This window comes from Phocoena phocoena, chromosome 16 (genome assembly GCF_963924675.1).
Source record: "Phocoena phocoena chromosome 16, mPhoPho1.1, whole genome shotgun sequence".
Lineage (NCBI taxonomy): Eukaryota > Metazoa > Chordata > Mammalia > Artiodactyla > Phocoenidae > Phocoena > Phocoena phocoena.
In genome coordinates this window covers 83782015-83794756 of record NC_089234.1, presented here as the reverse complement: position 1 = coordinate 83794756, position 12742 = coordinate 83782015, and the positions used below count along the sequence as shown (strand labels likewise).

The 12742-nt window shown below is 42.9% G+C and overlaps 1 protein-coding gene across 1 annotated transcript in view; it reads left to right on the top strand.

Moving 5' to 3' along the window:
• Nucleotides 1-12742, top strand: part of FMN2 (formin 2) — a 321516-nt gene that overhangs the window by 134454 nt on the left and 174320 nt on the right. Inside the window, exon 8 of the mRNA XM_065893942.1 lies at nt 615-759. Coding sequence (XP_065750014.1) covers nt 615-759 — 145 coding nt within the window. The remainder of the gene's footprint in view (nt 1-614; nt 760-12742) is intronic.

The window sequence follows — 12742 nt, the reverse complement described above, 5'->3', positions numbered from 1 at the left end:
AATTTGCTGGGTCACTTCTATGTGCCGAGACATCATTTCCAAATGTGCCCCAAACTCATTTTATCCATATGCAGTATATGAAGTTCTTTTCGTCTTGCTTTTTTTGAATGGATCTCCCCTTTTTAGGTGGCACTACATGACTCCACAGTCACTGAAGAGTCAGGTGACATGCAGTGACGGGCAGTGGTGGGGAGACGAAGGTGCCTCTGTGGGCATGAAGTGATTTATTTTCAACCCACAAATAACCCAAGCTGATGGGTCAGGTTGGGTTTGTGAGATATCAGACATTTCCTGCCTTGAGAGCCGTACAGAGAGGGGCTCTCCTTTTATGTTTTTATATGGCGACTTGATGACTGAGAATTCCTGGAAATGATTCTTTCCAGGCAAATGTCTCATTCTGTATCGATGCTGTTTCTCATCACGTTGATTAAGCAAATGGTGATTGTACAGAAAAGAGCATCTTCCCCCCGATCTCCCTCCGTCCTCTGCTGCCTGCCGTCCTATCCCTGCTCCTCTGATGCCTCTGTCCTCTCTGTCCCCATGTGTCACTGCTCACTGTAATGTCCTGCAGTTTCGTTTGATGGCTCTCTCATGGGTCTTTTGCTTAACTTTAGAGACTCCAGTGCTTCACTTATTTGGGAAAAAATTGAAGAGCCATCTATAGATTGTCATGAATTTGAGGAATTATTTTCTAAAACTACTGTAAAGGAAAGGAAGAAACCCATTTCTGACACCATCACAAAGACCAAGGCTAAACAAGTGAGTACTCATGTGTTTTCTGAAGTTGGACAATGTTTTGGGCACAAGTGTGAACTTTCATTAGAGAAAAACATTCACATTGTTTTCTGGGCTGTGTACCCTCCACAGTCTGTAAGCAGGTAGCAGAGGTTAGCATTTTAGAACATGAAGTAAGACTTTCCCAGATAGAACAACAAATAATCATCTCCACCAAGTGATCATGCTCTGACTACTTTATTTGTAGCTTCATGATACATATTTCCAAAATTTCACCGATTGTTTGTTTCCAGAATTAGTTGTCTAGAAACAAACTGTCACTTGGTTGAAATCCATATTAGTGCTAGTATGGATGGAAAGAAAGGTAAGAGTGAGCAAATGAAAGCAAGCAAGAAATCCAGTCCTTAGTAACCAGTCATGTGTTTGGTATTTTGTTGCTATTGTAATACCTGAGTGGATGCCCTGCAGAACCCAGCTAAACAGTCACCTTGCACTTGACACAGGGAAGAGACTCTTGTATCCAGTTCCAACATCTCCATTCTGCGTCAGCACTTTTGATCTATCCTGTGACACCTGAGTCCCAAAGATAAGGAAAAGTGCATTTGGAGGAAAACATTTTCATGCAATGTTTTTCCACTGATCCAGCCAGTGACCTTGATTGTGAAATGATTTTGTAAATTTCTCAAGGCAGCCATTCAGGAAAGTGTAGTAAAGTCTTAGAACAATGAACGCAGAAGGAAGGTAATGCTGTTGGTGCCCATCCTTCACCCTGAAGCAGGGGATGGTGGGCAGCTCCGTCTTTTTGGGTGAAACAAATAGAGAGAAATGAGGCCTGAAGCTGGCACAGCTTCCCCAGGCGAGTGGCAACTAAGGGGTGATGTGATTCTGTGAACTTTTGCTACTGACCTGGAAGTTGTAGCTAGAAGTCTGACCCAGAGATATTTCCATCCATATTTATTTCGAAGCAGACAGCTGCCCCCAGATGGGTGCTGCGGAATCCAGCCAGGAGGGGTGGGTTTGAACGGAACCTCTAGCTGAGCTGGGGGCAGCCTCACCACAGGCATCTCTATTAATCTGATGATGATGCAAACCCAAATGTGATGCAGTTGCATTTTTCAGAACCACTTATGATGACACAGCTGGTTACTGGTGACTTTAGATCAGAAAAGGCACTGAATAAATATTTGTTTAACAAATAAGGCAGCTGGCTAGAGGAGGAGGGCTTTATACATATCAGTGGCTATACCCAGTAGTGATTAAAAGCCAGAAAATAACTCATCTCAAAATAAGCAATATTGCCAAGGTGGCTTTGTCAATGGAATAAAGGTAAATGGAAAACCACGTTTTTCTGGCAGAGGTGAATGTTCTAAACGGCATGTTTGCATATAGTACATGTAGGCTGAGTCATCACACCTCTTCCCATGGACCGTATCAGAAATGGAAAAGCTGTCTGGGTGGGGAATATGGGCAGGGAGCGCAGAGGCCGGGTAGAGCTAGGCAGCGGGGTTATCACGTGATGAAGGGCAGGGTTGATGCAGACGTCACTAGTCTAGGGATGAAATTCTCCAGAATGCCAAGCACGCCCTCCATATCTCCTGTCACCACTTTTTTTCTGTTAAATGAACAGAGATGAGGAAGCTGCCACATGTTACCTGCAAGTATACGATTTCATGATTTTTTTGACGTAGTATTCAGTTTTTAAGCCTACTGAAATAAGATTTCTGTACAAATCATGAAGACTTCAGATTCAGGTAGCTGGCATGAGATGGCCCCCTTCCACACAGCCATCATGTGCAGCGTCATGTCTGCACAGTGGCCTCACCCTGTCGTGAGCCCATCAGTAAACTGTGGGTACGAGCCTTTGCCAGTGCTGTCATTTGCACCCGTTGGTGGTGACACAGCTATTGACCTGCAGCTTAAAGAGGGTTTGTGGACCAGTCTCCATCCTGACTCCTGATGAGCTTGTCAGCATATCCTTGGCCAGGGTCTTGTACTCAGTTCTGCTATTCAGGTTTGTTTTGGGAGAGATAAAGTAATTTTTCCAGTATGTTGGTAAGAGAAAAATCTGCTACAAAGTGTTAGATGGCTGAAGAAAGCCAGTTTTATTTAACTCTGTTGTATTTGGAAGAAAAAATTACCCATTCCAACTACTTGAGACATGTAAAATTTCGTTTAAGGAAAACGTATTTTCCATATGCATGCAAGCACACTGAGCCCTGAGCAACACGGACTTGGGGCACCAACTTTTGCGCAATCCAAGATCTCTACAAATTATAATCAGCCTTTCGTATTCGGGGTTCCACCATATCCGAGGTTCCACATCCATGGACAAAACCACCCTCAGCTCATGTAGTGCTACAGTATTTACTACTGAAAAGACTCTATGTGTCAGCGGACCTGCACAGTCCAAACCACTGACCTGTAGTTGCCCTTGTATAGGTGGACCCTGATTTCCGGTGAGACTGATAGCCGTTGATGCTGTGGTTGCCCTTGTTATATGTAGACACTGATTTCGAGTGAGACTGGTTGCTGTTGATGCTGTAGCCTGTGTTTATGGAGGTTTTTCTAGCCACTCTTCTCACACACGGTGGAAGCTAAGAGCTCTGGTTTCCCCAAATACTTTAAAAGAGCTAGATAATATTTCTGTGATCTGTCCTCTTCTTGAAAGTAAGTCTGCAGCTGGATGCACTGGCCTTTAGTAGCTCTCTTGGGAGATATGTCTTCTGTGTGACCACAGAGGTCCCACACCTGGACAGCTTGCTCTGTGGCATAAAGAGAAGGGGCTGCTTTCTGGACTCTGGGGTGGCTGCAGTGAGGCATGTCTGGTGTCTCTCAGCCCTTTGTCCTCCAGGGAACCCAACACAGAGCTTTCCTTATTTTTTCATGGAACCTGTATTTAAGTTGTGTGCCTACGTCTTAGCACACCGGTCTTCTTTGTGAGGTTATGAAAGCATGAGGAGATTCGCTGAGAAGGTATAGTTTTATCAGACTATGATTTCATGTACTTCTCCTTTAGCAAATGAGCGTGATGCTTATAGGTCAGAATTAAATATCGAGCTGCTCACTCGGTGAAACAACAACCCTGTCGCCCACGGAATCAAGAGGAAGATGAGGTCCCTCTTTGAAACATGACACACACACACGCACTTGCCAATTTTTAAGGAACGTCCCAGAGCGAGTGCGTGGTGACCCATGTCCTGCGTCTCACAGGCGAGTTCAGTGCCTGTTAATGTTGAGAGTGACCCTAAGTCACCTCAGGATCTTCATATCCAAGGAAAGATTAAATTAACCCAAGCTTATGAGCAGGGAAGTGGGAGAATTTACACTGGAATGATCTTGACAGTAGGAATTCCCTGACAAAGAGGTTTCTAGTTAATCCAGTGTCAGATGAGGTCCGAGCAGAGATACTTTGGGAAACAGCAGTAGCAGCAGCAGCTTCAGCAGTAGTACTAGTACCAGCGGGGATCATGGCAGCAGCCCCGGCCGCCACGGAGCCTGCAGGTGCGTGGTCCTTGTCTGCACAGTCCCAAGCTGGCTCATCCCACCCCCTAATCCTGTGAGGGAGACCCCGTATCCCTGGTGCACAGCACACAAAGCTGAGATGCAGGCATGATCTCACGCTTCCAGCGCAGTGAGGGGCAGAGCTCGGGTGCAGACCCAGCCTTCCGGCTGCAGAGCCTGTGTTCCTCATCATTAGCCATAGGTGTGGATGTGAAATGTTATAGATGAGGGCAAGTATGGGATGGGATTTATAAGAAGACTAGAATAGATCCTTTTTGAAAAGAATCTGAATTTGTACTGATTTTCATATGTGTTCCATATTTAAATGACTAGTTACGTTTATAAAATTGTGTGTGGAGATACTTTTAAAGCCTTTCTTGTATTCTAACAGATTTTGATAAGTACATAAACTATGATACCACCAAATATGACATTTGCCCAATTAAGTAAAATTTATCAGAATGATGTGAGCCTTAGACACATAAGCTTTTGTAAGCAGTAAAAATGAGGGCCTTTTGCTTGTGTGGCAAATAAATGGTAGGTGGAGGTACAGCCACTGTGGTTAAACCCACCAAATGTTGAGTGGAGATAGTTTTGATTCCACCAAAAGGGACGTCTCTGTAAAATATGCCTTAAGTCAGAAATGTCTAATAATCCTTAAAAGGTGTGTAAAGGAACGTGCTTCCCACAATATAAATTTGCACATAGAACTTAACAAGAGTGAATGAAAAGAATCTGGTTTTTTTTGTTTTGTTTTTTGGTACGCGGGCCTCTCACCGCTGTGGCTTCTCCCGTTGCGGAGCACAGGCTCCGGACGCGCAGGCTCAGCAGCCATGGCTCACGGGCCCAGCCGCTCCGCGGCACGTGGGATCCTCCCGAACCGGGGCACGAACCCGTGTCCTCTGTATCGGCAGGCGGACTCTCAACCACTGTGCCACCAGGGAAGCCCCAAAGAATCTGTTTTGCTTTTTAAATACATAATTGCCCTTTATATAACCATTTAATGCAACAAATGAATTTCTTCCTGGGTTTCTTCTGTTCTATTTATCAGATTAAAATGCTCTGCCCAAAGAATGGGGGAGAAAAGGAATTCATGATAGTCAAATATTTGTTTGGCTTCAGCTTCTGGAAATATGATTAGAAAAATAGATAGTTAAATCTGCTACTTATTATTAGGGGAGTTAATAAAAGACATTTGGCATTTTGTTCGATCTTGCCACTGTGCTTTCTGACCTAACTTCTAAAAAGCCTTTTTTGTATTTTGTAAAACTTCATAATAACAATGGGAAAAGAAGCATTCTTTACTTAAATGTTCCTGTGTGGGAGTGTGTAATGTAACGCCTCCAAATATTCTTAGGTGAAATAGTAGTTGCCATTAAAACGATTTTTCCTACTATGTTGGGGCGCTGGGAAAACGTGTGAGCTGTACTTCAAGTACTATCGTAAGATTGGTTGGTCAGAAAATAAAACAAGGGTATGTATTTAACCTGTGAATCTCTGCTTGACTTGTACTAAGTGCAAATATTTATCTTTACATTAAAAAATATGTTTTATCATAATCAGTTGATATTTCAGCGTTTACAGGCTGATGGCCTGAATGATCATTGAGAGGTATAAGTCTAGTTGTCCGTATTGGTGTTAAGTTTTCCTGTCGTAGCTGGCAAGGTGTGTTTTGATTGGATGGTTCTATTTGTCTCGTAGACCTAAAATAATGTCTGAAATACCAAATATCTTATAATAAGACAATTTAGATCTGTTTTGGGGAATACATCATAAACATTTGGTACTTTGTAATTTTTAACAGGATGTTTGTTTTTATCAATAATAGAATACATTTCTATTGCAAGCCTTAAAAGTGTATTTATGTAGAAAACCACATCAATATACAAGGCTATAGTTAGAAGAACATACGTTTTGTGGATCCCAGGTTTGTTTTAGATGTTGAATGATTCATTACTTTTTGTGGAGATGCTTTTTCTCTAATTATTTGTAGAGCATACCCAGTCAATTCAAAGAATGTAACAATAATAACTTCTTTTTAAAAAGTTTTCTTTTGGTCAAAATATTATTTTTATACTTGTAAGTAAATGGCTACAAAACAAATAATCAAAAAGCCTAATGACATAATAAAAAGGAAATATAATTAGGCTAATGATCCTTGACCTTGCTGGATGTATTGGGAAAATTATATCTGATTCATTGTACTTTGGAATTGCAAAAATTTAATCATGATGCTGAAGTTTAATTCTTTTGGACTTCATATTTGCATACTGTGATGATATTAAGATTTTGTTGGACTAGGTATATTAGAAAAGGGTATTAATTTTTAATGGCTGGGGTGTTTTATTTATTATGATCCATAGACATTGAAAAAAGGGTTGCTTGGAAAATATACTTGAGATTCATTACCTTTTATGATTATCTATGGAAACTAAAACTCATCCTTGCAAAAGTGAGGAAAGATTTTTGGTCAGATGAAGGGAGAGTGTTTTCTCAGTATTGCTAGTGTGGAGAACCCGGAAAACTGGAGGGAAGGGGGGCACAAATTACGTTCACTGTTGCATCCCTTTCTTGATCTGATGGGAACAGGGTTTCTCCATTTCAGCCGGGAGCGCAGCAAAGAAAAGCAGCAGCCATGCCAGGGAGAGCCAGCACTAGCCACTCCGGTCACATTGGGTGCTGCTCATGACCAGGACTGCAATGGAGCGAGTAAGCTGGACTTAGGGCGAGGCTGTTGGAGGAGATGAGGCTTGAAGTGGGCCTTGAAGAATGTATTTCATTCAGACATGTACAGAGGAATAAGGGATGCATTTTGAAAGTAGCACCGCAAGCAGAGATTTCCCTGCATCTTGTTTAAAACCCTAGAAAATCAGCCAGTAGAGCAGCAGGCTTCTGTGTACGGGGAGCTCCTGTCTGATGGTTTCAGGGATGCGGACGTGGGCTGTTGACGGATATTTCCCTTCACTGAATGTGTGTCCTTCTCATCTTTCAGCAAAAGTCTTTAGGTTTTTCTCATTAGACATAAGAGTGAGAATTGAATTTAGGTAAATTAGACCTGAAGTTAATTTTGATGTCTTGGTGCTACATAGTGGAATGTACGTTTCTATACCATGGACAGCGGCAGGATTCTGGACTATCCGAGAGCAAAGGAGAATTTTATTTCTCGTTTGACTTACACAGTTACCATTTTGATAGCTCCCGCCTTTGCCCGTGGGAGGTGATGCTGCTGACAGTAGACTGGTTGTTCCCACTGTACCTCCTGTGACCTAAGCTGAAAAATGTTCCCAGTTATTTGGGGGCACAAATTTAAGACTTAGAAGAAAAATTAATGTTCTTATTTATATCTCTGTTTTTTAAAAAAAAAAACCATTTATTTATTTATTTATGGCTGTGTTGGGTCTTCATTGCTGCGTGCAGGCTTTCTCTAGTTGCGGTGAGCGGGGGGATACTCTTAGTTGTGTTGCACGGGCTTCTCGCTGTGGTGGCTTCTCTTGTTGCACAGCACGGGCTCTAGGTGCATGGGCTTCAGTAGTCGTGGCACGTGGGGTCAGTAGTTGTTGCTCACAGGCTCTAGAGCGCAGGCTCAGTAGTTGTGGCGCACGGGCTTAGTTGTTCTACGGCTTAGTTGTTCTACGGCATGTGGGATCTTCCCAGACCAGGGCTCGAACCCTGTTCCCTGCATTGGCAGGCAGATTCTTAACCACTGAGCCACCAGGGAAGTCCCAAACCTGTTTTATTTAAACCAAAATACAAGTAAATGTATGTTTCTTTTTCAAAACGATGTTCATAATGGAAGATTTCTAACATTTCTGCTTATTTTTTGGTTTTGTTAATAAGTGAATTTTTAAAATTACTAAACTTGAAACTCCATCTGAAATATCACGTTAAAAATTTCTTTGGAGATGGGCCTTCTAGACTGACAGACCAGCAGCTTGACAGGTCTTCTTCCCAGCAAAACAACAATTTAACTGGTGAGAATTATAACAAAAATACTCATTTAAAGTCTCTGGAAATTGTCCTCAGGGCACAGAGGAAATGGAGAAACACCCACTCAAGAAGACCTCCTGAAACTTGGTTAGGACAGTGAGACCCACAGTGTCTGAGCCCCGAGATGCTCTGTTCTAGCCTTTGGTGTGTGCAGCCTGGACAGGCTCTTGTCTGTGGCTGTGGCCCTTCCTTGGGAGGGTAGGAAACTGGCATCTCTACTCTCATCAGTCCCCTGTTCCAGAAGCTCTGTTCCAGGCAACCACGGAGAACTAGGGAAATAGCTGAGAAGGGCCGTCCACGGATCACAGTCAGCCCTGGATGTCAGGAAGGCCGTGCACGTTGCCCCCACTCAGGAGCCATCAGGACAGGGCATGGGCACCGGGACAGTGTCCCTAAACCTCATCAGACTCATCAGAACTGAGTGGAATCTTCATTGCACAAGTGTCTTAAACACACCTTTGTGCAAATATTGACCTGGGGACAACTCCTAATCCAGGCTTAAAAATAAAGTCCGTCATGTCTGGCAACCTGAAGTCTGTGTGCATGCCCAAGACTGCAACTTTTCAGGAGCAATTAGAGAGGATCCAAGTTATTAGTTCTTGGGTCAATGTAGAAAAAAATTCTGTAAATTCCCTCTAAGGCAGCAGGCCCCAACCTTTTTGGCACCATGGACCAGTTTCGTGGAAGACAGCTTTTCCATGGACCGGGGTGGGGGTATGGTTTGGGGATGACTCAAGAACATTACATTTATTGTGTACTTTATTTCTATTATTATTACATTGTAATATATAATAGAATAATTATACAACTCACCATTGTGCAGAATCAGTGGGAGCCCTGAGCTTGTTTTCCTGCAACTAGATGGTCCCATCTGAGAGGGATGGGAGACAGTGATACCCAAGGTGTGTTCCTTATGTCCACTGTACTCCATAAACTCGTTTTGGTTGCTGTCACTGCAGAAAACCATGCTTCACAAAGACAGAATGTTGGAAACGGAAGCAGGCTTTTCAGTGCTTTTGTGGCAATCTCAGGGTATTCCACCTTGACTTTAATCCAGAACGTATGGAGATTTGAAGTTGTCTCAAACATACTTTTGAGGGCACCGTCATTTGCGATCTCGAGCAGTTGATCCTCTTCTAGCACAGACAAAGTCGATTTCACCTGGCTTATTCACAGATGGGTCATGGATCCATTCCTTCCCAGTTCGGGGGTCTTTGTGGTTGGGAAGTGATGCTCAAACTCTTTTGAAAGCTGAGATAGGTGATCATGCACCAGCCAGGAGAAAGAAGGCCCTGACTCAGTTTCTTTCAAAATCTCTGCTAATGTTTGAAACATGTCAAAAATCCCAGTGTTCACTCGTCACCCCCATAATTCCAGTTTGGCTTTGAATGCAGCCACTTTATCTGCCGACTTGACTACAGTTGTCTTTCTCCCCTGAAATGACAGATTGGGTTCGTTGAGCTGGTTGAATATGTCACACAAGTAAGCAAGTTTTGCCACCCATTCTGTGTCACTGAAATGTGCTGCCAGTGGTGACTGTTTTTCTGTAAGAAATCTCTGGAGCAGCTCTCGTAACTCAAAAACTCTGTTCAGTGATCTACCTTTGGAAAGCCATCTCACTTCTGTGTATAAGAGAAGACGTGTGTGCTCTGCGTCCATCTCCTCACAAAGCTTCATGAACAGACGTGAGTTAAGGGCATGTACTTTAACGTGGTTGATAATTTTAATCACATCCTGCAAAACATTGTTAACAGGTGACATTTTTCAGCTAGCCAGCATTTCTCTATGGATGACACAGTGCATAGACTCACATTCAGAAGCAACCTCTTTGACCAGAGTAGTGAAACCAGAAAGCTGTCCAGTCATGGCAGCCACTCCATCCATGCATATACCAACACAAAATGACCAATTCAGTTTCCCTGATATGTAATCATTCAAAGACTGGGAATAGTTCTGCAGCTCTGGTGTTGGTTGGCAACAAAAGTGCACATATAATATATCCTCAGGCACATCCACCTGAAAAGCATGTTGCACAAAAACAAACATTGTTGCCTTGTTGCCAACATCTGTAGACTCGTCAACCTGGATGGCGTACCATGGAGACTCACTAATCCTCTCTAACAATTGTGCCTTAATATCCTCTGCTCATTCATCAATTCATCTACTTATGGTGCTAGCCGAAAGGGGAACGTGTGCCACAATTCGAGCTGAAGCGTCTCCTAAAAGCTCATGCAAATGTCCTTAGCAGGAGGCAGGATCAACTCTTCTCCAGTAGTAAAGGGCTTCTTAGCTTTAACAATGCAGTTAGCCACTAAGAATGATGCTGTCAGCGCAGATACATTTGATGAAGTGGTGACCTTCAATAATCGCTTCTGTTCTTTGTGTTCACGTTTTTTTTTCTTTTGAAAAAATCCGAAGGCTTGTCTTTTAATGCAGTGTGCTTGGTCTCCATGTGGCGAAGCCATTTTGAAGGTTTCATGGCTTCGTTGGATAGCCGGTCACCACATATTATACAAAGTGGGCTTGGAGAATGTGAATCACCTGTTGCAATGAACCCATAATTTAAGTATGACTCTTGATATTTTCTTTTCATTGGCAGTCTTAGAGTCTTCTGCTGTCTCATCATTGAGTCTTTCCCCCTTTTCAAAGAAGCTCTCCAGTGATGTTTATTTTTTACTCATTCCGGCTAGGGTTAGCTGGTGGGCTTACGAAAACTATGACCGAGCAAGTGCACAGTGCAGGAAACAGGCACGGCCGGAAGTGGTAAATAAAATAATGGGCGGGACACACGCGGACTAAAATAAGTGTCGGATTCTGACTTCAAGCCTTCCACCAGATGCAGCTGTACAATTGAAGTACATCAACTCACTTGCCACTATGAAGCCTGTCACCAGATGCAGCTTAATTGTTACTTGCCACTCACTGATAGGGTTTTGATATGAATCTGCAAGCAATTGATTTATTATGGTCTCTGTGCAGTCAAACCTCTCTGCTAATGATAATCTGTATTTGCAGCCGCTCCCCAGTGCTAGCATCACCGCCTCAGCTCTACCTCAGATCATCCATCAGGCATTAGATTCTCATAAGGAGCACACAACCTAGATCCCTCGCATGCACAGTTCACAGTAGGGTTCGCACTCCTGTGAAAATCTAATGCCACTGCTGATCTGACAGGAGGCAGAGCTCAGGTGGTAATGCAAGCTATGGGGAGTGGCTGTGAATACAGATGAAGCCTCGCTTGCTCTCCCGCCGCTCACCTCCTGCTGTGTGGCCCATTTCCTGGTGGGCCACGGACCGGTACGGGGGTTTAGGGATCCCTGCTCTAAGGCGTGCCCTGTTATCTCACCCACAGAGTGGTTAAGGGTAAAGCTTTAAGTGGTTAAAGGAGCAGAAGCACACTCTTTAGCTTTCACTTTAGATAAAAACGTGGGGCAGTGTGTGTGCAGGAAGGTCAGGTAGCACACTGCAGCAGGAACAGACTTCCCTGAGCGGGTTTGACCACGTCACTGAGCAAATGAACAAGCAAACACAAACACAATAAGCTCTGGGGCCTAGAAGGGAAAGTCCGTACCCAGAGCTGCTGTTATGTTATCTGAAATGTCCAGTTTTCAACAACAGTAGATGAGACATACAAGGAAGCAAAAAAACGTGACCCATATACAGGGAAGCAAATGAACAGGCAACAAAAACTTTGTTCAAAGGGGCCCATGTGTTGTACTTAACAGAAATAGACTTCAAAGCACCATTCTAAATGTCTCCAAAGAACTGAAGAAAACAGTTTCTAAGAAATAAAGGAAGGTATGATGATAATGTCTCATCAAATTGAGAATATCAGTAAAAATAAATTATTTAAAAAATCTAGAGTTGAAAAGTACAATAACCAAAATGAAACAAGAAAAGCACTAAGTGGTTGAACAATTGGTTTGTGGCGGGTGGCGGAAAAAAACTATCAGCAAACTTGAAGATAAATCAATAGAGACTATGTAGTCTGAAAAACAGAAAAAAAGGAAGTTGAAACCTCAGAAAAATGTGGGATACCATTGAGTGGCCAATGTACATGAAATGTGAGTATCAGAAGGAGAGGAGAGAGAAAAAGGTGCAGAAAATTATTAGAAGTTGTAATGGGTGAAAAGTTCCCAAATTTGATGAAAACACTAATATACGCATCTAAGTTTCGTGAACTTCAAGTAGGCAAATACAAAGAGATCTTAGTTATACCTTAGTCAAAATGTGGAAGGCCAAGGGTAAAGGAAAAAGTCTTGAAAGCAGTGAGAGAGAAACAACTCATCACATACAAGGAAACTGCAGCAATGTTAGCAGCAGACTTACCAGAACTAGCGGAGACCAGAAGGCAGTGGGATGACATATTCAAATGCTGAAATGAAAGCGACCAACCAAGATCTTACATCTAGCAAAACAAGGTTCATAAATGAAGGTGAAATAAAGGCATTCTCAGATAAACAAAAACTGTGAGAATTTCTTGCTACCAGACCTGCCTTCTAATACTAAAAGGGTGTTC